Raw genomic sequence first — 25,206 nt, forward strand, 5'->3', positions numbered from 1 at the left:
GGCAGCACGTGGAGGTCCCAGCCTCTGGGGTGAGTATAGTGAGTGGTGGCCAGGGGCATGGGACTGGCCCTAGCACCTTTGGTGTGCCATGTGGGTGAGACGTTACTTCCCTATCTGGGAGGGCAGCTGTGGAGGCAAGAAGGGACTATTGACCCTACACTCGGCATTAAGGCCAAAGCTGATCTTAAGCCGTTGGGGCAGAGCAGCCTTTCCATTTGTCTCTGTGGCTCAGACCCCAGGAGTCTGGGGTCTTTATTTCCTCCAGGGAGTTCACACTACAGCTGAGCCAGATATTCCAGTTAACAGGACTGGGAAACAAATGAAAGATAAGGTTCAGTCGCAGCAAATGAGCTGCCGGCAAGTCCCCCTGCTTCCAAGGAACAGTGCCAGGTACAAGTTTCTCTCCAGGCTGGGCTGGGGGACACTGTTTGGCCTTCCCGGCCCCTTCTGCTATAGCCAGTCACTAGCCCATCTTCAGTCTGATTGTGTGGCACGTTATGGAGAGCTAGGGACAGTGCAAAGGAGATCAAGCCTTCCTTTAAGGAGCTCTCATTCTTGATGGGGGAAGACAGAGGCCAAGCCAGGCAATAGGAAATGAGCTGGGAAAAAGAGCATGGTTGGTACCAGGAGGGTCACCAGGAATGTGATGGTTGGTGCCATGAGGGAAGGTGGCCCCTCAGCCAGGGAAGCTGGCTGAGGCTTCCAGGGAGGTGCTGGGGGAGCAGAGGCTAGAGGGAATGAGGGGTGAGCTTTGGGGTCCCTGGGGACACATTCAGATGAAAGGATTGGCGTGCTAAGGCCTGGGGTTATCTTGTGGCAGCCTGTTCTCAAGGGAAGGAACTAGTGTGCCCAGGAGTGAGAGAGGGAGGAGGGCCCAGGCAAGGTTGGGGAAGGGTCCTCAGAGGCCATGGGAGTAGACTGGAAGGACTGGACAGTCCACCTGGGCTGCTGTGAGATGCATGGCTGAGGGGCAGCCTTTCAGGCTGGGGCTTGGTTGCTCGTTTCAGGAGGGTGAGACCAAGGACGGGTTGGCTGCTCCTGGAGAAAAACCAGGTGAAAACAGCTCAGAACCCAAAGACTTGAGGAAGCCAGAAGGGAGTGACAAAAATTACACAGCTGCTGTGACAAAGGAGAAGGAGCAGAAGAACCAGAAGGCCAGCACTCAGGCCAACCCCTCAAGGTACCAGGCTGCCCCGCCCAGGCACGGGGATGCTGTCCACACCTGTTGAGGGCCCCTGTGACAAGTCCAGCTGTGGGGTTTGCAGGGGAGGTGGGCTGGCCAGGTTGGGGTTTCACACTCTCTTTTCCTCTTCTTGGCCGCTCATGGTGGGCAGTGGCCAGGTGTGAAAATGACCAGTAGAGAAAGAGGAGGTGGGCTGGGCCAGGAGCAGTTGGTGTCCAACTGCTTCCTTCCCTCTTCCAGCTGGCTGAACCCGGAGGAGGGGATCACCATGTATTTCCATGCCATCATCCCCAAGCATGTCACTTTCGACCCCATGCTCCACACTGTGTTCATCAGGGGAGGAGAAGAGCTTGGGCAGCCCGAGTGGAGTGACGCTTGCGAGATGTACTACACTGAGTGAGTCCTGGGGCCCCCAGTCCCCTTGGTGTTTGTTAGAGGTGATCAGTGAGTCCCCAGGGTCCCCCTGCTCCCTGGGTGAGTGTGTTTGATACTCCCAGCATGCATTTTTTTGTCTCACTTCGCCATGGCTCTTTTTCTGTTTTAACTAGAAAGGAAGCCCTGCCCTGTTCTAGACATGCCATCTTGGTCAGTGTCCATTCTATAATTTTGGGTCTATGTTCCTGGGGTGTTTGAGAACAAAATCTTCTGCTGTAAGACTTCCGGATAACTGGCCAGTGTCTGTTGATTTGCAGGGACTTACATGAGTACGGGTCCCTCATCGAGGGCAGCATTGTCATTCCCAGGCAGAGCCTGGATAGAGCCATCCCTTACAAGTATGTCCTTCACTGCGGCCAAGGTTCCAACTGCACCGTGGAGTATGAGTACATCTACGAGCAGCCGCAGAAGGTGGGCGAGCACGTGAACCGCTGCCTGTGTGTCAAGTCCTCCCTCCTGCGCTCCGGAGGTAAAGGGCCTCTCCCATGGCACCTGTGTCCTGGCCTGGGTGGGGCTGTGTGGAGCAGACTGCCTGGTCTGCATGGGTCCTCTGTTGTGCGCTGCTCCTGCTGTGGTTTAACTTAGGTGAGAGAGGAAATGGGAAGGAGAGAGGATGAAGCCAAAGGAAGGGTTGGGGCTGTGTGCAGGGTGGGCCCGGGTACCGGGCAGACTCTGGAACAAAGCAGGGAACAGGGAGCTGCTGGCTGGCCCTTCCTGGAGGCGGCCAGGTGGTGACTAGAAGCAGGACAATGTGTCAAGAGCCTCCCTATGGGCCTCTGTATTTGTCCTCATCACATTTTGCTGTTGGCACTTGGGTGGCTTCTACATTCCATCTGCTGAATCTTTGGAAAGAACCCTCTGCACCTCTTCAGTCCCTCAGCAGCTCTTCCTTGGTGACCCTCTCTGCAGACACTGGCTGTCCTGTCCTGCCTGGGCACCTAGCTCTATCCTGAGCGACCTCCGAGACCCAGAATTTTAAAAATATGTTTTCTGGGCTGGCCTCAAGTGTCTGGGCTCCAACTAGAAAGGAAGCCCTCCTGCCTCATTCTCTTGAGTGGCTGTATGTGCACCATGATACATGGCTGTACACGTAATTTTTTTAAAAAAATATTTTTTTTTAGTTGGACACAATATCATCTTTATTTTATTTATTTATTTTTATGCGATACTGAGGATCGAACCCAGGGCCTTGCATGTGCTAGGCAAGCACTCTACTGCTGAGCCACAACCCCAGCCCCTGTACATGTAATTTTTAATAACAATAGTGTACTCTGAGGACTTCAGCTTTGAGGCGAAACTGGACTTCATCAGATAATTTCACAAGGAAAGATGGCGCTTCTTCTCTGACAATTCCCACAAAGAGAGGGGCTAGAGTGGGCTTAAGGAGAAGCTCGAGAGGAGGCCATGCCCAAATCATCATATGAACCCTGGCCAACTGTCACCTGGCAGGGTAGGAAAGGACAGGGTAGAGCTGGGGTGGCAGGGCCTACCAAGGCAACAGTAGTGTGCAGTAGCTTAGGGCCTCCTAATCTGATCTCCATCTTGTAGTCTTCCTGCTTCAACCCTGGAGTTACTAGGATTACAGGCATGTACTATCATGCCCAGTTCTCTGCCCTCTTATAGGTTTTCTCTCTTTTTTTTTCATTTTCTTTCTTTTTTTGACAGTGTTGGAGATGGAACCTAGGGCCTTGTTCATGCTAGATAAGTGTTCTACCTCTGGTCTACCTCTAAGCCAGATCCCTAGCTCTTTTATTCATTTTTAAATTTTGAGTCACGTTTTCCTAAGTTACCCAGGCTGCCCACAAATTTTGGATCCCCCTGGTTCAGCCTCCTAAATTGCCTGGAGTTCAGCTGTGCAACCACAGTGCTTGGCTAACCACTTTTGTTTTCTAATTATTTTACAGTTAATGTCACTGGGTTTTCTTGGTCTATAATTGTGTCGCTTGCAGTTGGTCCTCAGAATAGCCATAATTCAGCCCTTGCCCTGTACTGGGCACCTGCTAGTGGCTTGTGGCTGTTGGGTGATCTGCGCTGTTCTCTTTGGGGTGGGTGTTGCTGTTCCACTATGCACCCTGTTCATTTACCAGAACAGTACTCAGTTGCTAGTGAGGGATGAAGTTTTGGTATAAAAAATGTTTAACCTGCATGTGGTCATGTTTAAAGCTTTTACCAGGCTTGCTGAACTGCATGGCTAAGCAGAGACTTGGTTTTAAGCTCACCACATTGGATTGTCTAGAATTTCTCTCTGCAGGGGCATGACCTGCCCATGGTAGCTGATGGAGTGAGTTCTGATCACTTCAGTTTACCAGACTTGTTTTCCTTCCTTCCTTTAATCCTCTGACTGTACTCCCCTGTTTCTGTTTATTTTTCAGAAGGGTTCTCTAAGTTGCTAAGGCTGACCTTCAACCTGTGATTCTCCTGCCTCAGCCTCACTGGCATTATAGACATTTGCCACTGTGCCTGGCTGCTCCCCTGTGTTTCTGTCTTCTGGGGTGGTACCTTGGGTTGGTGGGTTTTGAGATCTTAAGTGTGACATTTTTCTTGCTGTCACCCATAGACTGGCATCAATATGATGACATAATTTGCATGAGGCCTCCTGGGACACTGTAGAAATTCCAGAACCTCTTCACTAATAAGATAAAGAAGGAGCTGTTGAAGGGGAAGAAGATGGCAGCCGAGATCATGCTGGGCCGCATCTTCAGCATCCTCCAGACCTGGAACCCCATCAACCTAAGGAACTTCTTTACCCAGTTCTGGCAGTTTTACTCTGTTGTCCGAGTGCCTATGATTTATGAAGGGAAAGCACAGCCCTGGCATAGTCTGGGCCTCAGAGAGGAAGAGGTATCAGTCTTCCCCCAATCACCAGTAGCTCTGGTGTGGGTGGTCAGGGTCCCCTGACCTACTAGAGGCATATAGAGACCCTGTGACTAGGGCAGGTGTAGCGGGGTCAGGAGGACCTTTCCATCCCTTTGTTTCTGCACCACCTCTTGGGAATTCTCTCCTTATCTCTCCTCCTGATTGCACCCATGAGCCTCATTCCCAGCACCAATCTTGCATTCTTTCCAGGCTTAGGCAGAGTTGAAAGAAAAGGTGGAGCCCATCCTTTCCCCTTCAGCCACACTATGGCTTGGAGACAGAGCTGGCACTCAAAAAAGTTTGACATTGAGCTCTCATGAGTATCCAGGGGCCTCCCAGACCCCCTCACTACACTGTTTGGGACTGAGCATCGATGTGCTCCTGCTGCTCCAGAAGCCCAAGTGCTGGGAAGGTGGGAAGTGGGGCAGATGGGACCCTCCCCAGAGCTCTCTGTCCTCAGGGCCTTGATACCCTGCCCAAGGGGCCCTCCAGCCTCCAGGGCATGCACTCCATAGTCATGCCTCTTCTTTTCCCCCTGCATCAGGTGAAGAAACACCTGTGGAAGTATTTGAAAAAGCAGATGAGACCATTTCTGGAAGGAAAGAGTGGGGATGCCCTGCCTGAAGGGTGCCCTGTGAAGAGCAGACTGAGGATGGGTCTGATCATTCTCTTCCTGGTGGAAGATACCAAACTCTGCTTATCGGAGCGTGACCTGACCTCACTGTGCTCCATTCTCTGCCCCAGTCCATGCTCACCAGATGCACTGCATAGCGACCTCCACCACATCCTGTTCACATCTGAGAGGTATCCCATGTTTTTTTGTTTTGTTTTGTTTTGTTTTGTCAGAGGTTTCGTAGGCATTTATCATGATTTTTATCTGACTATAGAGATAAGTGCTAGTCAGAGAAAGGCTGAGCGCACACTGGGGAAAAATAAAACCACAGTCATGTTACCACTTGCTCCTGTCACTTTCCTGGCATGTATGTCATTGGTAGTGTTGTTAAATTCAGTGTTCTCCTGAATACCCTGACTTCAAAAAGCTTCACAGGGCCAGGTACCACGGCAACACTGTCATCCCAGCTACTTGGGAGGTTGAGCCCAAGAGCTTAAGACTCGCCTGGGTAACTTAGTGGAACCCCATCTGGAAAAATAAATGAATAATATAAAGTACATGACAGAAGTGCTCCTTGGAGGACCTTCCTCTTCACGCTCAACATTCCTTAGCACTGGGGCCCAGGCCTGCCTGCAGGTATCACCTACCTCAGCTGCAGAATCCACAGGGATGCTGTTCCTGCTGTCCCACTTGTGCTGGTGGAAGGACACTGCCCCTGCTGGGTCAGCCATGGCCTTTTATGTGGTAGGGGAGACCTCTTCTGAGCTGCTGTGATTGGAGGATCAGGGTCTCTTCTGCTTCTGTTTGGTTTGAGCTTGGGTAACATCAGGTGGCCTTTCCTGAGATCTTAGCACCTGTGGGTTTCCTAAGTTTTAAAGACCCAGGCAGTTGCTGTGTCCTGTATGAAAGAGAGACAGTGGTAAGGAAATCTACAAACAGCTGTACATGGGTGTGAGAGAAGGAAGACACATCAATTTTTGTGCCCATGGAACACATATCATGTGCCATTCCTTTTAAAACGTAGCTGGGCATGGTGGCATGTGCCTATAATTCCAGTGACTCAGGAGACTGAGGCAGGAGGATTACAAGTTTGAGCTTCAGCAACTTAGGGAGCCCCTGTCTCAAAATAAAAAAGGTTGGAGATATAGCTTAGTGGTAGAATGTCTCTGGGTTCAATCCCAATTTAAAAACAAAAACATTTGCTTTGTGTTTAGGTCCACCATCGCCAGACTGCCTGGTTCAAACCCTAGGTCCTATGTGAATTCATTGGTTTTAAACCGAGCACCTCAATACTTCAGCTGTATGGTGTGGGTGGAAATGACCTTAGTGGGTGTCTTTTGGCATTTGTGATATCCTGATGCATTGGGTTGGTGGCCAGGAACTTGTCCCCCTTGCCACCTTTTGCCTCTTGGTCTGGGACTCGGTCCATGTGTGTAATGCTCCTTCTGCTGGGTGCAAGTGGCTGTCCCTTCCCTCCTGGGACATCAGACCACAGGGAAGGTTGGAGCCATCCATGGCTCATGGTAGATCTTGGTTCCCTTCCAGATGGCAAGTGTACTTGGTCAACCTGTGCCAAAGATGCATGGTTGCAAGGGTTGTCGACTGGCTGGGCATCCTCCCTGTCCTGCACTACTGTATGCAGCTGGACCCTCCAAGAAAGGACTCTGTGAACCAGTCTGAGGACATCTGGGCTGCCCTCAAGGGAATCTCCTTCTCTCAGTTTCAGAAAGAATTGCTAAATGAGTAAGTTGTAAAGCTGCATTTATGTAAGCACATCTTGGAATGATTCATCAGCACTTTGCCATGGAGCTACATCCCCAGTTCTCCTTTAAATTTTTAATTTTTGAAGCTGGGCATGGTGGCACATGCCTGTAATCCCAGTAACTCAGAGGTTGAAGCTGGAGGATCGTGAGTTCAAAGCCAGCCTCAGCAAAAGCAAGGCGCTAAGCAACTCAGTGAGACCCTGTCTCTAAATAAAATACAAAATAGGGCTGAGGATGTGGCTTAGTGGATAAGTGCCCCTGAGTTCAATCCTCAGTACCACCCCCGACCAAAAAAAAAAAAAAAAGATTTAATTTTTGAGATGGGTCTTGCTAAGTTGCCTGGCCTGGCCTGAACTCATGATCTTCCTGTCTCTGAAACAACTGGGATCATTGGTGTGGCCAGTGTACTATGCAGTCTTTCTCTTATGACTGTACTAATATATGTTTACTCATTTGTGTGACAGATACTTAGCAACTCTGTGTATCCCAGGACTTAGCCCTGAGTACCACAAATCTTAGTTTCTGACCTCTAACCTTGCCTTTTACCTGAAGTGGTGGATGATGAGTGCATTTGGTAGAGCTGGAGCAAGCTTCTCCTTTTGCTAGCCATAAAGCTCAGGCCAGAGAACTGGCCAGGAAAAGCAGAGTACTTCCACATTCTCTGCTGTCTGATTGTGAGGGCATTGCGGTGTCCCATGGGTGGGAAGCTCAGGCCTCCTGGAGTGGAAGTCTTGGGTGGGCAAGGGTACACAGACAATGGCTTGCCCCGATCCCAGGTCTTAAAGGCACAAGTGTATCCAGGAATTGCCAGGCCCCCCCTGGGTGGGATGGGGGGTGGGCTTGAACACTTCTGTCCCCACTGAGAACTGTGCTTCATCAGGAGAAATAGTACTCACAGATGCAAAACTCCAAACTAAATAGATGATAAACTGGAATACCAAGCAACATGCATTCCACCAATTTAAAAAGCCAGAATAAGGCCAGGGCTGAGGCTGGGGCTTAGTTATAGAGCACTTATCTAGCTTGGCCAAGGCAATGGATTCCATCCTCAGCACCACCAAAAAGAAAAAAAGTCAGAGCAGGAGTCACAGAGGAATCGAGAGCAAAGGTACCAAGTAGAACTGTGTAGGTGGAGAATCAAATCCAATCCCAAACCAAGAGCCTGAGAGGAGGAGCCAGCAGATCCAGATCCATAGCTCTGTAGAGCTCTGTGCCTCCTCTCCAGCAACTGGTAAAACAAATGGCAGGAGAATGAATATGGTACAGATGTTGGGGACAAAGCTGCAGACCCAGATGGCACCCAGGGACTCCAGCGCCCTGCATGGCAGGTGTGCCCGTGGGCACATGCAACAAAACAGCTGCATTCTGAGCTGAACCACTCTCAGTACCCTGAAGGTGCTGCAGTCCAAGGGTGCAGGTTCCTAACCACAGCTGAGCAGATAGCTCTCTGGAAAATCCTTACATGCCTGGATATGTTAACAGCATGCTTCTAAATAAGATCATCTTAAAGTGAGGAAAGGTTCTTCAAAGAAGACATGGAAAGCACAACTACATAAGAAAAATCAAAGGGGGCTGGGCTGTGCTCAGTGGAAGAGGACTGCCTGGCATTGAGCGAGACCCTGGGTTGCCTCCCCAACACCACAAAAAAAAGTTTTTGAAATCAAATTTAAGTTCAAAACTTAAAGTAAATCTGAATTAAACATGAAATCATCACTGTACTCATTTACACATACAGATAACTGCCATGTGTGGAATAACCTATCCCCTTGCCCACCACGTCCACTGGGAGCCAGCTGCCATCATTAGGGATAAAGGCAGTGAGCTCAATTGTTCCCATCTCTTATCTAGAAACCTTTTGAAATGAAAGCCAAATGGAAATGATTTTTTAAAATTTATTTTTTTTTTGGTGCCAGGGATTGAAACCAGGGGTACTCAACTATGGAGCCATATCTATAGTCCATTTTTAATTTTTTTTTTGAGACAGGACCTCACTAAATTGCAGAGGGTGGCCTTGAACTTTTGATCCCCCTGTCTCAGCCTCCTAAGTTGCTGGGACCACAAGTGTGCCATACACTTGGCTATTTTATTCAGTTTTCATTTGATTCACTCTGTATGTCTGCTTCCAAGATGCATTGATATCTACTTTAAAATCTGAGCATTCTGGGCCTTCCCAGCCTTGCTTTTCCTTGTCTTGAGTCTGTTCAGTGCTCTCACTGCTGCCCTCGTCTCTGTCCTGGTTTCTTCATTCAGGAGCCAGTTTCTTGACTTCATGGAGAGCAGGAAGCAGTTGCTGTATATGGATGATTATCTCTTTCGATCCTGGTTCAGTTTGCTGCCTCTGAGAAGCCTGGTTTCCTATATGGAAAACTCCACTGAATATTTGAGTCTCATGCCTGCTAGGGTCCTGGACTGTTTTCTAGGGACTCACTACAGGCTGCAACGGCTTCAGAAGATCTCTAAGATCTCAGAAGATCTCTTGGAGGTTTGTGGTTGGAAGTAGATTGTCAGGTCCTTGCTTAGTAAAAGCAGGTCACACACTGAACATTGAATGCTTGTGGGTCTTCTGTCCTGAAGGGCAGGTTGGGGGAAGTGCTCAGAATTGCTGAAATAAGAAGTCATTATTTCTTAGGGTTAAAGTTTGACTTCCCAGAGTTGATTCTGGTTTAGTATATAGAGGACAAGGGAACAGTAGCTGTTTGTTAATTATGACTGTTAGAAGGCTCTGTGAACATCACATGTGTCATAGTTGCTGTCTTTCCTTGTATGCTTTTTGGGGTAAAGAAAATGGTATAAGGGCTGGGATGCAGCTCAGTGGCAAAGCCCTGGGATTGATCCCCAGTTCCAAAAAAGGAAAAACAAGAAAAAGAACCCCAACCAAAAAAAAAAAAAAAGAAGAAGAAGAAGAAGAAGAAGAAGAAGAAGAAGAAGAAGAAGAAGAAGAAGAAGAAGAAGAAGAAGAAGAAGAAAATGGTACAAATTTATAGCCTGCATTTTACCAGTGGAAAATGAAGATTGGCCCTTGAGCCCTTGAAGTCTCATGTGCAGGGAGAACAAGACAAGTCCCCGTGCCCTTCTCTCTTCTCAGCATAACAGCTGTTTTCTGGTTGAAACTTTCATATTTCCTTTTCTCTTCCCTGCCTTAGCATGTCGGGAATGTTTTCAAAATGCTCATGTACCTCGTGAACATCTATCAGGACATGTAAGTAGAACAGCCAATTACTATGGGGCTCCTATGTTGTGTGGACTGCCTCGTGTCAAAGTGGGAGGGTGGTAAAACCGGCAAGTGCCCCAGTGTCCTCTGCAGTTGCCAATCCAGCCATCCAGGTTTTTCTTTTTTCTTTTTCTTAAAGAAAATGAATAGGGCTGTGGATGTACCTCAGGGATGGAGCACTTGCCTAGCATGTGCAAGGCCTGGGTTCAGTCTACAGAACTAAAAACAAACAAACAAAAAAGCAAATCACGCTCTTGGATGCTGAGATTTTGCTTCATTCCCACCCAATCTTTTGGCCTTTCTGTTTTCATTTATTTTAAATGATCACTTTCATAGTGCAAATGTATGCGTCCTGCATTTTTTAAATGTTTGCTTCTATGGTTTTTGTAAGTTGGGCCAGTTTAAAACAAAAATCAAAGGTTGCCTTGCAGAATCATTTACTCCAACCCCTGTGTGTGACCTTTGCCACCTGGAGGAATAGCACATGAAACACAGAACAGGAATGTGCACCAGGGGCCCAGGTGTTCCTGGAGCCTCTCAGCACTGTTGGTCTCCCTCCTCTGAGCCCCTGGGATGTCTGGACGTGGGGCACAGCACAGGGTCTCCCTGCACGACAAGTCTCTGTGACTTTGCAGGGTTCTTTCTCGTGTCACCAGGCTGTCAATTAGTAAATGTGAAACCCGTTCACACCAAGTGGAAGAAATTCCGTACACAGTGCACACTCTTCTTCTAGTACCCTCCCTCTCTCCCTTCTGTATCTCTCTGATTTTTTTCTTAAGTTATATTTAAATTATTAGAAAGATTCATCCTTTGCTATTTTTTTGAATAAGGGAATGTATTTGAAAAATATTTTAACTTAGTTTTGATAGAGTTCCAACTGCTGAGCTAAGTCAAAATGACTGTGTTCCTTTCTTATCTCAGTCACAGCTTTAAGGCTTATTGTAATGATAGCCTAGAGGAGATCAAGTAAATGCCTTACTTGTGGTCATTTATTTTATTTTAAGTAATTAATTTATTTGCAGTACTGGGGATTGAACCCAGAGGCTTTTTACCACTGAGCCACACTCCAGCCCTTTTTGTTTCTTATTTTGAGATAAGGTCTTGCTAATTTGCTGAGGCTAACTTTGAATTGGGCCATTCTCCTGCCTCAGCCTCCTGAGGAGCTGTGAGTACAGGCATACTTGTACATCTAAAAAAGGAGAAGGGACTGGTAATTGATTGATAATTGGTATTGTTTTCTCATTTCCCAATGACTTCAATGGTCTCTCTGGATCCTGGTGGGGGTAGGATTCTTGAGAAGACCTCATTAGAGTCCTACTTGACTGTGTGCCTGAAGCTCCATGAAGCTGTCTGCAGGATCACCAAACGCCTGAGGTTTTACGAGATCCCTGCCTTGTCTGCTGAGATCATTTGCAGAATCATTGGACTTAGACCTCCAGTGGTGAGTGGGATTTATGTACCAAATGTCATGCCCAGGAGAGGTCTGAGATTCCATGCAGTCTGATTTGGAAGGGAACTTGGGGTATTTTGGGAATCCTGGATGAGACAGAGTGGTCAAGTCAGCTGTCAGGTATTTATTTGGCACCTCCTAGATGCTGGGTTCTGTTTTGTGCAGACTACACACTTAGCTCTTAGCCTCACAAGAAAGATGACCCATTCTTTGTCCTTGATTCTATTGTTCACAGAAAACTAGGGCCTGTTTCCCCCTAAAAAAGCATATATCTATGCCTCATCTTCCCTGCCAGAACCCTTCTCTTCATGTTGCAACACAACATGGCAGCAGAGCCCATGTCCTGCTGCCCTGCTCAGGCCCCTGTGCCCCTCAGCCTGAAGTCATCCACCCCCTCATGCCCCAGAGGGAACCTGACTTTGATTTCTGCCACTGGAGATGCTCTGCCCTTGGCCTTCACACTCAGTTCTCTCACCTGTGTCTCAGGGCAGCTTTCCGGCTGCTGTATTGGGAGCTCTGCGTTGCTATGCAGCATCTCCACTATGGGTCCTGAGCTTCTGCTGTGGGTGATGCAGAGTGGCGTCTCAGGCGACTCTCTTTTTAAACTTTTTCCACTTCAGAACTGTGACATCAGGAATGGAGATGGTTAAGTCTATATTTTCACTTTATTCCTTTCAGCCTTTATTCTTTAAAATACCACAGACACACTCTATTTTTTTTTTATGCCAGGGTTGAACCCTGGGGTGCTTAACCACTGGCCACATTCCCAGCCTTTTTTTTTTTTTTGTATTTTATTTAGAGACAAGGTCTTACTGAGTTGCTTAGAGCCTTACTAAGTTTCTGAGGCTGGCTTTGAACTTGGGATCCTCCTGCCTTGGCCTTCTGAGCCACTGGGATTACAGGCACTAAGAATGATTACTGATAAGGTGTCTGCTTTCTCCCAGGTGCTACTATTTTATCCATCCCAGGTTAGTGCCAGTTCCCAGTAGATGATGCTTTGAAAGTTTGTCAGTTATTTAGGATTTACTTTTCTGCAGAAGGAAATGTCCTCATTTGTTGTTTGGGGTCCCAGATCTGTGGTCACAAATGCTCTACCTGTGCTGCAAAAAAAAAAAAAAAAAAAAAAAAAAAAAAAAAAAAAAAAAAAAAAAAAAAGCAGTATTAAAATTGACCAAAACAGAAACATACCGGGGCAAGTGGGAGCCTCTTGTCGGATGGTCATCTGGGCGGCTGCCATGAGGACCAGAGCACAGTTCAGGGCCCTGCTGCTTGTTCAGCCTCAGGGTTGTTCCTGCAGTTCATTTATTGACCACCTCTGTACAGCCCTGGATGACACTAGGATGGGTCAGTATGGGACTGGGGCCACTTTTGGAGTTGGTGGAATGCTTGAGGCCTAGTACCAGGGAAATGCATGCCCCGCTGAGGCATCCAGATTGTCCTGGAAGGTGCTGTGCTGTTCAAGGACATTGTGCAAGGGCCCCTGTTTCAGTTTCCCTTGAGACCCCTCACACTCTCCTGCCCTGCTCTCACCTGTGCCCTGTGCTCTGGTTACCCTGCCTGGAGCCCTGTTGTTGGTATGCCTCCCCAGCTCCTTGTGTTTCTCCACCTTGGCGCTTACTGTGGCTGAGGACCATGCTCTTCCCGCTGTCTGAATGGGTCATCTCTTCTACCCTGGTTGGTTCCTTCCTGCAGGAATGGCATCTGCTTGGTCACCTCATCAGTTTGCCCAGATGGAGGCACCAGGGTGGTTCTGTGAGCCTCGAGGGGGGAAGGAGGTGGCAGACCCAGGTTTTGTGGGCTCTGTAAGAGCACAAGCTGTGCAGCCCTCAGGGGCTCAGGAGAGGCCTCTCTAAAGAGGGGCCTGATGCTGGAGTTGCATGTGCTCCCTGGCAGATACCTCTGGAGTGCAAAGAGGGGCTGAGGGAGTGACAGGTCACCAGAGGCCTTGAGCCCCCAAAGGGGGTGGTTCTGTTGGTGTGGTGGTAGAGGAGAGGAGGAGAGAAAGTGGCTGTCCCCACAGAGTTGCCAAGGGAAAGGACTGGCTGGCCTCAGGCCAGAGAGGGTCTACTTCACATCCCTGAGGAGTGGGTGCCAGGAGTTTGCATGGTCCACTGGCCCTGGGTTCTCTGGAAGCTCTCTGCTCATGGGTCCATTCTTCTCACCTGATCTGGAGAAAGCACAGGGCTCTTGTGTGTGCTCCCGCTGCTGGAGGCTCTTGTTGAATTGGAGTCTGCTCAGGGACCTATAACATCCATGCCTTCTCCTCTCCTCCCATGTGGCCCCTTTTAGGGGAGCCCAGGGTTTTGGAGAAATGACAGTGCTTGTGTCAGTTGGGCTTCCAACAAGGACAGAGCTAGGAGGTGGCTTGGGTGTGGGGAGGAGCAGAGCAGAGATGGTAAACCTTCTTTTATGTGCCCACAGGACATGGTAGAGGACCTGGGAGCCACAGCCAGGAAAGGCTTGCTGACAGTTGTCCTCCAGGGTGTCCTGGCCATCACAAGATCCTGGCTGTGCACAGTGTTAGCAAAGAACATGTTCTGGAAGGGTTCAGCTGTCCTGTTCACATACCCTGAGGAAATCCAGGTAAGCTTTACCTGAGGCTGCAGAGTCTCCACAGGCACCAGGGTGGGGAATCACAGAGCTGTGGCCCATCACCAATTATTGGACCAAAAGTACCAAGGCCTGAAGGCTTGGGCTCATCATGTACCTTGCCTCTGGCCCTGGCCCCTACTCTGAGGACAGGACATTGCCCTTTGCCTGGCAGGAAGTCGGTAGGATGGGGTGCAGTCACGCTGAGGCAGGGGTTGCCAGGAGGACCATCTGCTTCAGGTCTGAGGCTGCAAGCCAGCCGTGTGGCACTGGAAAAAGAAGGCCAATATGATAGGAAGTGCCTTTAGCTGGCAACTGAGTGAAGCCATTTGACAGGATGAACTCTACCCCCAAAGCCTGGGACATGGGAAGGACTCCATAATAGGCACCCCAGTGATGGTAAGGATGACTAAGATCCTGTGGGATCTGGGAGCCTGAGTTCTTAGAGGGCTGCAGTGGAAGGAGCTGGAGGTAGGAGGTCCTGCCAGCCCCAGGCCTGCTCTTCAGCCTGGCTGCCTTATTCCCTGTCCTGGAAGTGGAAGGTTGTTCCCCTTCAGACACAGTCTTCCAGGGAGACTGTGGAACCTGCTCACGGTCTTCACACAGAGTTGGGAGCAGGACCTATTGTGATGTGAGGCAGGGGTACCCCAACTGTATAGATTAGGATGGGCACAGGGCCAGAGAGTTGTTCATTTCAATCAAGGACAAAAAAAAAAATCCTCCCCCAACTACTTTATGAATTTTGATACCAATAGACTGAAATTCCAGGAAAACACAATTGGATTATTAAATATTATTCCAGGATTCTAAGTGGTATAATCCCCAGGCATTAAACATGAGTGAAGGATAGCTGTGGAGCCACTGACAAGAAAGAATGTTTCTAAGTGCAGTAGTAATGATAAAAATAAATGAAATTAATTAAACATCTACTCTGAGGTGGTTGCTGCTGTTATTGCTGTTTTATAAGTAAATTTACCAAGGTCTGGGGAGATGAACATGCTGTTGGTATTGTTGGAAGTCAAGGCTCTTTCTCACCAGGAGAGGGAAAATACAGAGTAAGGGGGACAAGAGCTCTGTGGTATGGAAGGAGCTAGAGATAGCAGCAGGAACTCATGATTTAGATAGTTGCCAGCTCTGTCCATCAAGAGACCTGAGGCAAAGGCACCCTGGGACCATGAGCACCTACAGAAATAATGATGCCCTAGGACCTGAGCACAACATATCACATCATGGGTTTTCTTTTTTTTAAATTTGTACTGGGGACTGACCCACAAGAACTTTACCACAGAACTATATCCCCTGCCCTTTTTATTTTTTATTTTGAGGCAGGGTCTCACTAAGTTGCCCAGGATGGCCTGGAACTTGTGACCCTTCTACCTCAGCTTCCTGAGTAGCTGAGATTTCAGGAATGTTCCACCTCACATGGCCCAATCATATCTTCTAACCACCATTTCCCACCACACAATGCTATTCCTGGAAGAAGAGCCACCTCCATGAGTCAGCAGGAGATGCACAGGTGGGCCAAGAGCTCCTTGTGCTAGAATGTCAGGAAGTGCTGAGGCTGCAGGCCCATCACAGGGATAGAGTTAAACACATGTGGTGATCCAGACATCTCGGTTAGCAAGAGGACTTCATGTGAAGTCTGTGGTTGCCATGGTGGTCTGCTGTTGCTAGGTTTTTACTTTTGATGACTGAATGGTGGTCATGTTCATGATTGCAGAAATGGGGCCAAAAAAGTATAGAAATTATCTGGGCTATCTTTGCAGTGTTTTGGAAGTCTGAAGTTACTCTGTACTTTTTAAGAAAACCGTTGAAGATGCTTACGTTAGCCAAATCTGGTACAATTTGATTATTAAAAGGCAAAATGATAGGAACAGATTAAAATTCATTGATAAACATACAGAAAAAAAGAACTAAGAAATGTAGAATAAATAATTACAATAGAAGACTATCACTTTGTAACCAAGGTACAGTAGCTGATGCAGGCAGGTATCACCTAGGAATCCTGAGATCAGTGGGGGCTCCAAGAGGAAACAGGATTTCCAGTGCCCCACTGCAGATGCCTTTATGGAGGAGGAAAGACGACTTTCACAGTGAAGAATTCTGGAAGACAAACCTTAATCAAGGGCCAACCTCTCTGTCAGCCCCGATAGCACCAACAGGTCTCATGGGCTGCTTGTTAAGGCTAGAGGTGTTTGATTGGGCAGCTGTGGCAAGTGCAGACATTTGACCACATCTGACCTATACCAAGTGCATTTTTATGTGGCTTGACTTAGTAGTGTTCCAACCAAGCCTATTGTAATCATGGGAAAACTGTTAGTCAATTGAGTCAAGAAACAGTCTACAGAAAGGCCTGACCTTTTCAAAATTGTCAACATCAGGAAAAGATAATGCCAGAGAACTTCTCTAGAAAAGAGACATGATCAGTAAATGCATTATGTGTCCCAAGGTGGACCCTGGATCCAGATGTCAGGTAGACATATAGAGGCACATGGGTAGGGCAGCTGCTCCAAGGCTCCTGTCCTCCTAATGCTGCCTGTCTTGAGGGCCTCTCTAAGTTGCTGAGGCTGGCTTTGAACTCAAAATCCTCCTGAGCAGCTGGGACCACAGGTGCCCCCCACACTTGGCTATTGCTATCTTTTCTGTAAGATATCCCTGCGATGTTTACTTGTCCCTGTGGATTTTGCAGGTCTGGCGGCAGCTGGTGGGAATAAACTTTCCTGCAGAGCATGGCTGGAAGGAGTCGCTGCTGGGGGACATGGAAGGGAGGCTCAAGCAGGTACCAGACAGGAGGGACACCCTCAGAGTGGTGATGAGCCCAGACCATTGGCAGGACCTCGGGCTACGAGCAGTGCAGTGTGTGCAAGCCCTGGGATCTACCCCAGCTTTGCATTTTTCTTTCGGATCAGGCCTCTGCAGTTTGACTACAGAAACATTTCAGAGTTCTAGTGTGACGTTCTTGAGAGGAGCCAGGGAATGGGATTGTGCTGTCACTGGGCCCCTAGACATGTGTCATAAAGCACTTTATGTGCAGATGCTCCAAGGGACCTGCAGGTGGCAGCAGCCTTATTAAACACAATGACATGGAGAAAACACACACAATCAAAAATGCCCTTCATTTTAAATGAAACCCAGGAAAATTGGTTTCTACATGACTGTTTTATAAGGACCTGATCAAATGGATCTTTTTAGCAAGACAAAAGCGAGGAAAAATGGCTCATTTTTCAAAATTTGCATGTTTTTGCAAGCTGCTGTTCTGGCTGCTTTTTTGTAGCATGGGAAGAGACAAACTTGGTTTCATCTTTGCTCCTCTGGTGACGGGCAGGGAGGACATGCTTAGTGTAGGGTAGGGAGGAGGGGAGTCAGAATAACCACTCACATCCCACCCACCTCTGTGTGTGCAGGAGAGGCCTTTCTCCCAGATCTCTGCCTTCTGCAGCCCTCACTGGGATGCCGCTGGCCTCAAGGACAGTGTGGCCAGGAGCTTTGAGAAGTGTGTCATCGAAGCTGTGAGCTCTGCCTGCCAGGTGACCAATCTATTCTTGAGAAACATGCTTGGGTTCATAGCTGCTTGTTGACATGGCCAGCTCCAGGACCTAAGTGCTTGCCAGTTCCAAGGCCTCTGCTGATCAGGATTGGGTCCTAGGTGTCCCCTCCCTGGCTTGGGCCTCATGTGATCCAGTGCTCTCTACCCACTCCTTGAGATGAAACTTGGCTTCCTGCTGCAGAGGCAGCCATGCTTGCTATGCAAAACCACAACCATGCTCACATGCCTTGGTGCAGGTTATCTGGTGGGCTATGCCTCCAACTGCCCATTGTGATTGTTGCTGCTGGTTTATTATGGTTTGTTAACTCCTGCCCAACAGGTATACAGGAACGGACCCCAAAGGTTGATAAAGCATCTATGGAAGGAAGCTTATGAAGATAAATAGACTCCATCCTTGTTGGTGTAGAGCGCTTGCCCAGCATGTGCAAGGCCCTGGATTCTATTCCCAAAACTGCAGAAAAAGGGTGAAAAGATTCTATCAGTTCACTTAGCTTTTTTTCTGCAAAGTGGTATAGGTTCTGTCTTACCTCGTGACAGGAGTAGTCCCCACACAATACAACTGTGGCTCCCCAATGGCCCCAGCACCCTGCTCTGTTTCCTACAGGACACCTCATGCCCTGCATAGGCCTCACCTTCATTGTTGGCCAGTGGATTCCCAAGAATTAGAAGTCCCTTCTTCCAAGGAAACAGATTCTCATCTTTTTACATGAATAATACTTTCTAAGGCTTTCATTTGCTCTTTGCTCAGTGATTTAGTAACATGATAGTCACATGTCCTGTCGCTCACCCTTGGAAGCCACACTTAGGCAGTGGGATGTGTTTGCAGGTGTGGGTACCACCAGCACAGTCTACATGGCAACATTCTCATCAGCTCAGAAAGAAAGCACAGCTCTTCAGCTGCTATGTCCACCCTCCACCATGCTGACCCAGACCCCTCCCCAGCAGCACCTAATCCCCTTCGTCCTCCACAGACTGCTCAGGAATGAAATCACATAGGCTGTGGCCTTAAGCACATGGCTTCATTGAGTGTGTGTTTAAGGTCCTCCATGCTGGAGCACCTGTCAGTACTTTGTCCTGTTTCATGGCTACATGTTGCTCATCATATGGACGCAGTGTGCTTTTATGTTCTGTTTGTCCCCTGATGGATATCCAAGCTCTCCCTGACTGATGCCTGTTATAAATCTGCTGCTGTGAACCACCATGTACAGGTTCTTGTGGACATGCTATTCATGCTGTCTATGCTTATGGTGAAGTGGCTGGATCACTTAGTACCTGTGTGATTTGAAGGACTGTCTGGCCCATTCCCACACTGGCAGGATCATTTCCATGTCAGTTGCCAGCTTCGGAGGGTCCTGACTTCTCCACACCCCACAGCCTTTGCTCTCAGACCTGGGAAGTACAGTATTGTGGTCTGGAGTGGTTTCTCTAATGACTCTGATCTCTATGACCTCGGGTACCTTCTCATATGTTTATTGGCTATTTCTTTTTGCGATGTCTTTGGAAAAATGTCTGTTCAGATCTTTAGCCCATTTTGTTCATTGGGCTGTAGTCTTTCCTTTATTGTGGCTTAAAGAGTTCTTTGGATAATCAGATGCAAATCTCCTGTCAGATATGTGATCTGCCAGTATTTTCTCCCATTCTCTGGATTGTTTTCACTCTTGGTGGTTTTTTTAGAAGCACACAGACTTTTAAATTTTTTTTCTCTCTTTCTCTTTGTGATAGTAGAGATTGAAACCAGGGGTGATCTATCACTCAGCTACATCTCTAGCCCTTTTTGTTTCTTATTTTGAGACACAGTCTTACAAAGTTGCCCAGGTTGACCTCAAACTTGTAACCTTCCTGCCTCAGCTTCCTGAGTAGCTGGGATTACAGGTGTGCTCCACCACTCCTGGGAAGGTTTTAACTTTTGGTGAAATTCAATGTGTCTATATTCTTTTTTCTTTTGTCGCTAGTACTTTTGACATCAAAGAATCTAATGCGAAATTCTAGGGCATCAAAATTTACCTGTGTCTTCCTCTAAAAGGTTTTTGTTTTGTTTTGCTTTTGGCACCAGTGTTAAACCTAGGACCATATACTAAGCATGTGCTCTGTCATGGAGCAACCCCCTCTGAAAGCTCTAGAGTGTTAGTTCTTAACATTAATTCCTTTTTCTACGTGGTATGAGGTAAGGGTCCAGGTACATTCTCTTATATGTGGAGATCCAGCTGTTTCAGACCATTTGAGGAAGGCACTGTACTTCACTCCTTGAGTGATCTTGGCACTCTTATCAAAAAGTCTGTTGACGGCAGCTGTGAGGGTTCACCTCACATCTGTCCATGTCTCCACTGCCATTCCGTTCAAGTAGTTCATAAAATTAAGAAGCATGTATTTTCCTGATTCATTATCCTCTTTAACATTGTTTGCTCTTCTGGATCCCTTGGGATTCCCTATGAATTTTGGAATCAGTTTGTCAATTTTTGCAAGGAAAGCAGCTGGGATTCTGACAGGGATGGCTTTGAATCTGTAGGTCAGTTTGGGGAGTGTTGACCTCTTAAAAATGTCACATCTCATGGTCTCTGAACCTAGAATGTCTCCCCATTTATATTGGTCTTTAATTTCTTTCAACAATGGTTTGTGGTTTGCAAATAGTGAGGTCTGCATTTCTTTTGTGAAATTTATTCCTAAGTTATTTATTCCTTTGCTATTGTGACCAATGATATTCTCGGGGCTGAGGTTGTGGTGCATGGTAGAGCACTTGCCTAGCACATACGAGACACTGGGTTTGATCCTCAGCACCACATAAAAAAATAAAAAAGTAAAGATATTGTGTTCATCTACAACTAAAAAATTTTTTAAAAATTATTTTCTCAATTTTGTTTTCAGATTGTTCATCACTAGCACTTGGAAACTGGGCTGCACCTCATCTCTGTGACCTGCAGCTTGGCAGGCTTGTTTCTTGGCTCTAGCAGAACATACATGAGAGAATAGTTTCTTTGAGGTTTCAATGTAGATGAACATGTTATCTGCCTTTGAGGATAGTACTTCCTTTCCAATCCCAATACATTTTTTTTTCCTTTTTCATGCCTAATTGCCCCAGATAGCAACTCTGGGACTGACAAAGGAGTGAAATTGGCCATCCTGGTCTTGTTCTTGGAGTTTTGTCTGATACGTGTTCTGCATCTATTAAAATGATTGTGTCACTTTTTTTCTATTGGTGTGATGTATTCATGTTTTTAAGTCTGTATATGTGACACTAGAGATTGGACCCAGGGGTGCTTTATCTCTGAGCCACATTGCCAGCACTTTTTGTTTTTCATTTTGAGACAGAGCCTCACTAAGTTGCTGAATCTAGCCTCCAAATTTTGATCCTCCTGCCTCAGCCTAGCCAGCTGCTGGGATTACAGGCATGTGTCACCACACCAGGCTTATTAACTGATTTTTGATGCTAAAACATGGTTTTATTCCTGGGATAAATCTCACTTCCCCATGGTCTATAACTTTTTATTTATTGCTAGTTAATGTTTTCTTTTATCCTTTTAAATGTCAAAAAGTATCTGTTGTTAGTTCACCCAGTGTTTTGTACTGATTACTGAAACTTTTTTTTTGTAAAAATGTGAACCCAAAGAAGAAAAGTGTTTTGTTTCTTGGTGAAGCATCAGAAGGAGAATTGTAGTGTCAGTGGTGTTTGAGGGCAGCTCATGATATAAAACGTACAACGTAGTAAAGTTTTCCTCATTTGCTTTTGGTATTTTTCTTTGCAGGCAAGTCTAAGAGAAATACAGAAGCTGGCAGTGAGCTGGGAGGGCATGTGACTTGGGGTTGTTGGGGTATGTTCATTCATTTGCGTGCATCTTCAAATCTCTGGCACCTCACATATGGAACCAGGCCACAGGGGAATGGATATGCTCTAGGAAACATTAAGTATTTTACATTTTCTGTTATTTTTCTTTTTGCAGTATGAGGATGAAACCTAGGGCCTCCGATAAGCTAAACTCCCCCTTTATCAGGGGGATATCCCAAGCCTCTCTTCTGTGTGGTTTTTTTTTTTTTTTTTGAGGCTCTATAAAGCTAGCTTCAGTAGATTTCTGAAATGCTATTGGGTGCTAACTTATGTCATTAAAAAATAAATCAGTAAAATCTTCTAAATTCTCTCTTTTTAATTCATTTTCTTTTAGTCTCGGATCAGTGTCCTAGAGGGAGTCTCTTGTCATGATTTGCAGAAATTTGGCAGCCTCGTGTCTGCTGTGATCACCAAGTCCTGGCCCAGGAACAACAGAGAAGGCCTGGATGAGATTCTTGAATACCTGCTTACGGGGCCAGATGTGAAGCAGCTCTTCAAGTTGTACGGTGCGTGTAGGGCTGGTTGGAGTTGCTGTCCTTCCTTGGGCAATAGAACAGGGCAAGGTACTTGACCTGATCCTCAGCCTGCATGTGCTGAGGTTTGGTAAAGGCAGGATGGGCAGAGGTGCCCAGGCAGGTGATAGGCATAAAGAGCATCTAGCACCAGAGCCATTTTCTGCTGAGTGCCTGCTGAATACCTGCTCCTGGGGGGACCCACTGTCCTTGAAGCAGCCCCTTGAAAGTCCCCAAGGCCCTTGATTTCCAGTTGAGGGAATGGAAGTGCCCAGGGCAGGTTGCTTACCCAGGGTGTTGGAGACTTACTATTTCAAAGATAACAAGTGTTTGGAACTCAAATCCAAGCCCAGCTTGCCTCCCTGTGAAGCCCATCTGTCACAGGTTGAGACTAATATTATATTGATAACTAACTAAACATGAAGTGACTCTTCAGCCATTGCCTTCCCAGGTGTTGTGCATTGATTGCCCTGGAAATGATGGTGCAGGTTTATGCATAAAATTGCTAGATTCAGATCTTGTAGTGGAAAAAATCTGGGTGTGGCAATAAAAACCCAGGGCAGATGATTGTCTGAGCCAAACCAGTTGTGTCCTTCCATGCCAGGAGACAAATAGGAGTAGCATGTGGTCCTGAAGGTGGCTGCTGTGTGCACGGGCCATAGCAGTCTGCTGGGGAAGACTATATCGTGTTACACTCCACATACTCAGTAGTATGCATCTAGGGCTCCTCCTTGTCTTTTCCTGGCTTCATTGTTCTGTTACTTTTATAACTGAGCAAAGCTCCCTTGTCTGGATGTGCCTGGGTTGGTTCATTCTCCCACTGAAGTTCATCTCAGCTGTGTCCATGTTTTTGTAATTATGAATGAAAGTCTGTATGTGTGAAGCTGGGGACTGAACCAGGGCCTCATGCCTGCGACCCTAGCACCCCACCATCAAGCTGCATCCCAACCCTCTGCTATCTTTGTTTTTAATGGTAAAGATAAACTTGCTCTTCTCATACTACTCTATGGGCCTCATATTACTGTGAGATAAATAGTCTGGCAGTTAAACTAAGCACATTTTAAATTGTTGCCCTCTAAGTTGTTCCAAAAGCTCATGTTCCAGGTTTTGATCCTCAGACAGGCATAGGCAGAGCATGAAGCTTCAGCGTGGATCTGTCTCCTTCCTGGGTGTTATGCAGATGCTTCACTGCACCCATGGAGTGGCCTCTTATGTGTGAGCTTGTCCTGTTGCAGTTTATTTTTGTACTACTGCAGGGATTCCCAAGACAGGTGAATTTCAAAGGACATCATGTGCAGTCCAAGAAATATGTTCACTGTAGCATGGATTCAGGCCTTCAACCTTGAGCACTGTGGTTCTACTGGCTGACTTTGGCCATTGGGAGGGTCTCGTCCTCCTAGTCAGGAGATGCACTAGGGTAAGACCTGAACCTCACAGGTACATGCACAGATGAATGAGGCATCAGCACATCTGGAAACAAAACTCACTGCTGCCGGAGCCACGTGGGCATGGGGCTGGTGTGAGGTTCTAAAAACAAGGAGAGGGGACTGCCCCCTCTCCTTGTTTTTAGAACCTCACACCAGCCATGGACCATGACTATTCCACAGTTTTGGTACAAGGTTTCTGTAGCTGGTGGAATTGCATTTCTTGTCTTGTCATTAACTTTTCCCCCTTTTCCATTGTGTTTAGTTTGAATTCAACCAGCTCACTGTACTCCTTATCTTCTCAGGGACAGATGAGAAGCTCTTAGCCAGCATCACAGAGGATGCCAAGAGGTTAATGGCTGCCGCCAGCTCTGTGTTCGCAGAGGTGGCTGGTGATGTCCTGATGGGTCCATATTGGTCAGACGGTTGGAGCTGATCCTGAAGCACAAAAGTCAGTTTCTGGACCTGTGGCAGTTAGGTGAGCTGAGGCCAGGCTTGTAAGAAGCCCGTGTTCACATGTGTGCTGGTTGTCCTTATCCATGCCACTGAGTGGAGGCCTCTCTGTCCTTCTGGTGGTGACTGTGGGGACACTCCTAGGAAGAGAAAGGGGTGCCATGAAGTTTGTTTCCTTTGGCTGACTTTGTCATTATTTTCCAGAAAGAAAAAAATTTTCATTGCAAGAGAAAAAATGTGACATGGAAGAGACACTGGACTGGAGGATGGATGAAGTCATGTTTCTGAAGAGAGAGAAGAGACAGGTGGACAGCCTCCTGAGGCTGTGTGGGAAGGTGAAGCACCTCGTCCAAGGTACTGCTCCCGCAGTCACGCTGGGCCACCCTCGAGAGCTATAATGGGGACAGAAGCAGGCCACAAATAGTGGGGCCTTATTTGGCAGGGAGAAGCTTTTAAAACATGTTCTTAGCCCAGTTTTCAATGCATTTGCCCAGGGAAGCAGCTTCAGCTTGTACATTCTTGTTGTGTACCTCCACACCCATAGACATCTGCAATTTCCTAGTGTCACTGTCCTGTTCTGGCTTCCCATGGAGGAGAGGTGTAGATCTTTCTCCAGTCTGTGCCCTGCACATGAGGCTTCTTGCTGCTCTGTCACTCCCAGTGGTGTCCTGAGTTATTGGCGCATTCTTCAGGGTTAGGCCTTCGCCATGGTGTGAACACAGGATTCACAAGCGGACCGTGCCATGGACCATGACTATTCCACGGTTTTGGCACAAGATTTCTGTAGCTGGTGGAATTGCATTTCTTGTCTTGTCATTAACTTTTCCCCCTTTTTCATTGTGTTTAGTTTGAATTCAACCCCGAACTATATCAACTGTATGAGTGGATGTCTCTGAAAAGTCTCCCAGACTAAGGGCTTATTTTCCCTGGTGGGGAGGTGGCCCTCAATCTCCCCTTGCCTCGCAGGGTTGCCTTTTGCCTCCAGGCTGGTAGGACAAGTCCTGCATCCATGGCCTGCACTTGAATCCTGTTTGACAGAGGGTGGCATCTGCTGCTTGCTGGGATGGGAGCACAGGAGGCCAGATACAGAACTGTGCCCCTGCTGTAGGTTGATCATTTGGCTGGGGACAGAGTTTCCTTCAGAGTGCTGCTTGAGTGCTGTATTGGGCTATCAGATGTAGCCTCACTACTGATCCTATGTGTGAGGCTTATTGTCCTTCCTGGGATGCTCTGGAGAGCTCTCTGTCCCTGGTGTCCTGAAGATGTCATAAAACTGTGCTTGACTGTTGATCTCTTTTCCATCTCCAGGACTGGGCAGTGGCAGATCTTTGTCAGCTGGAGATCTAGTCT

General features: G+C 47.4%; 2 protein-coding genes across 2 annotated transcripts in view; both read left to right on the forward strand.

The window, feature by feature from the left end:
* Positions 1-25,206, forward strand: part of LOC308631406 (E3 ubiquitin-protein ligase RNF213-like) — a gene marked incomplete at both ends in the record, with an annotated part of 277,493 nt that overhangs the window by 208,767 nt on the left and 43,520 nt on the right.
* Positions 1,947-24,167, forward strand: LOC308631377 (E3 ubiquitin-protein ligase RNF213-like). Its single transcript, XM_081262576.1, has 13 exons — positions 1,947-2,087; positions 4,176-4,459; positions 5,019-5,278; positions 6,633-6,830; positions 9,101-9,332; positions 9,994-10,049; positions 11,349-11,502; positions 13,933-14,094; positions 16,790-16,879; positions 17,505-17,627; positions 21,802-21,973; positions 23,709-23,881; positions 24,061-24,167. Exons 2-12 carry the CDS (start codon positions 4,286-4,288, stop codon positions 23,837-23,839), a joined length of 1,752 nt encoding a protein of 583 aa, XP_081118702.1. The 5' UTR covers positions 1,947-2,087; positions 4,176-4,285; the 3' UTR covers positions 23,840-23,881; positions 24,061-24,167.

This window comes from Spermophilus citellus (genome assembly GCF_964194105.1).
Source record: "Spermophilus citellus genome assembly, chromosome: 12".
NCBI lineage: Eukaryota > Metazoa > Chordata > Mammalia > Rodentia > Sciuridae > Spermophilus > Spermophilus citellus.

What these genes read in the sequence shown, in the direction of transcription:
- LOC308631377 (XM_081262576.1), top strand. Translation starts at nt 4,286, where the DNA reads ATGGCAGCCGAGATCATGCTGGGCCGCATCTTCAGCATCCTCCAGACC. An exon ending in CATACCCTGAGGAAATCCAG is followed by an intron (nt 14,095 to 16,789) that starts GTAAGCTTTACC and finishes TGGATTTTGCAG; the next exon opens with GTCTGGCGGCAGCTGGTGGG. An exon ending in GCAGCTCTTCAAGTTGTACG is followed by an intron (nt 21,974 to 23,708) that starts GTGCGTGTAGGG and finishes TTATCTTCTCAG; the next exon opens with GGACAGATGAGAAGCTCTTA.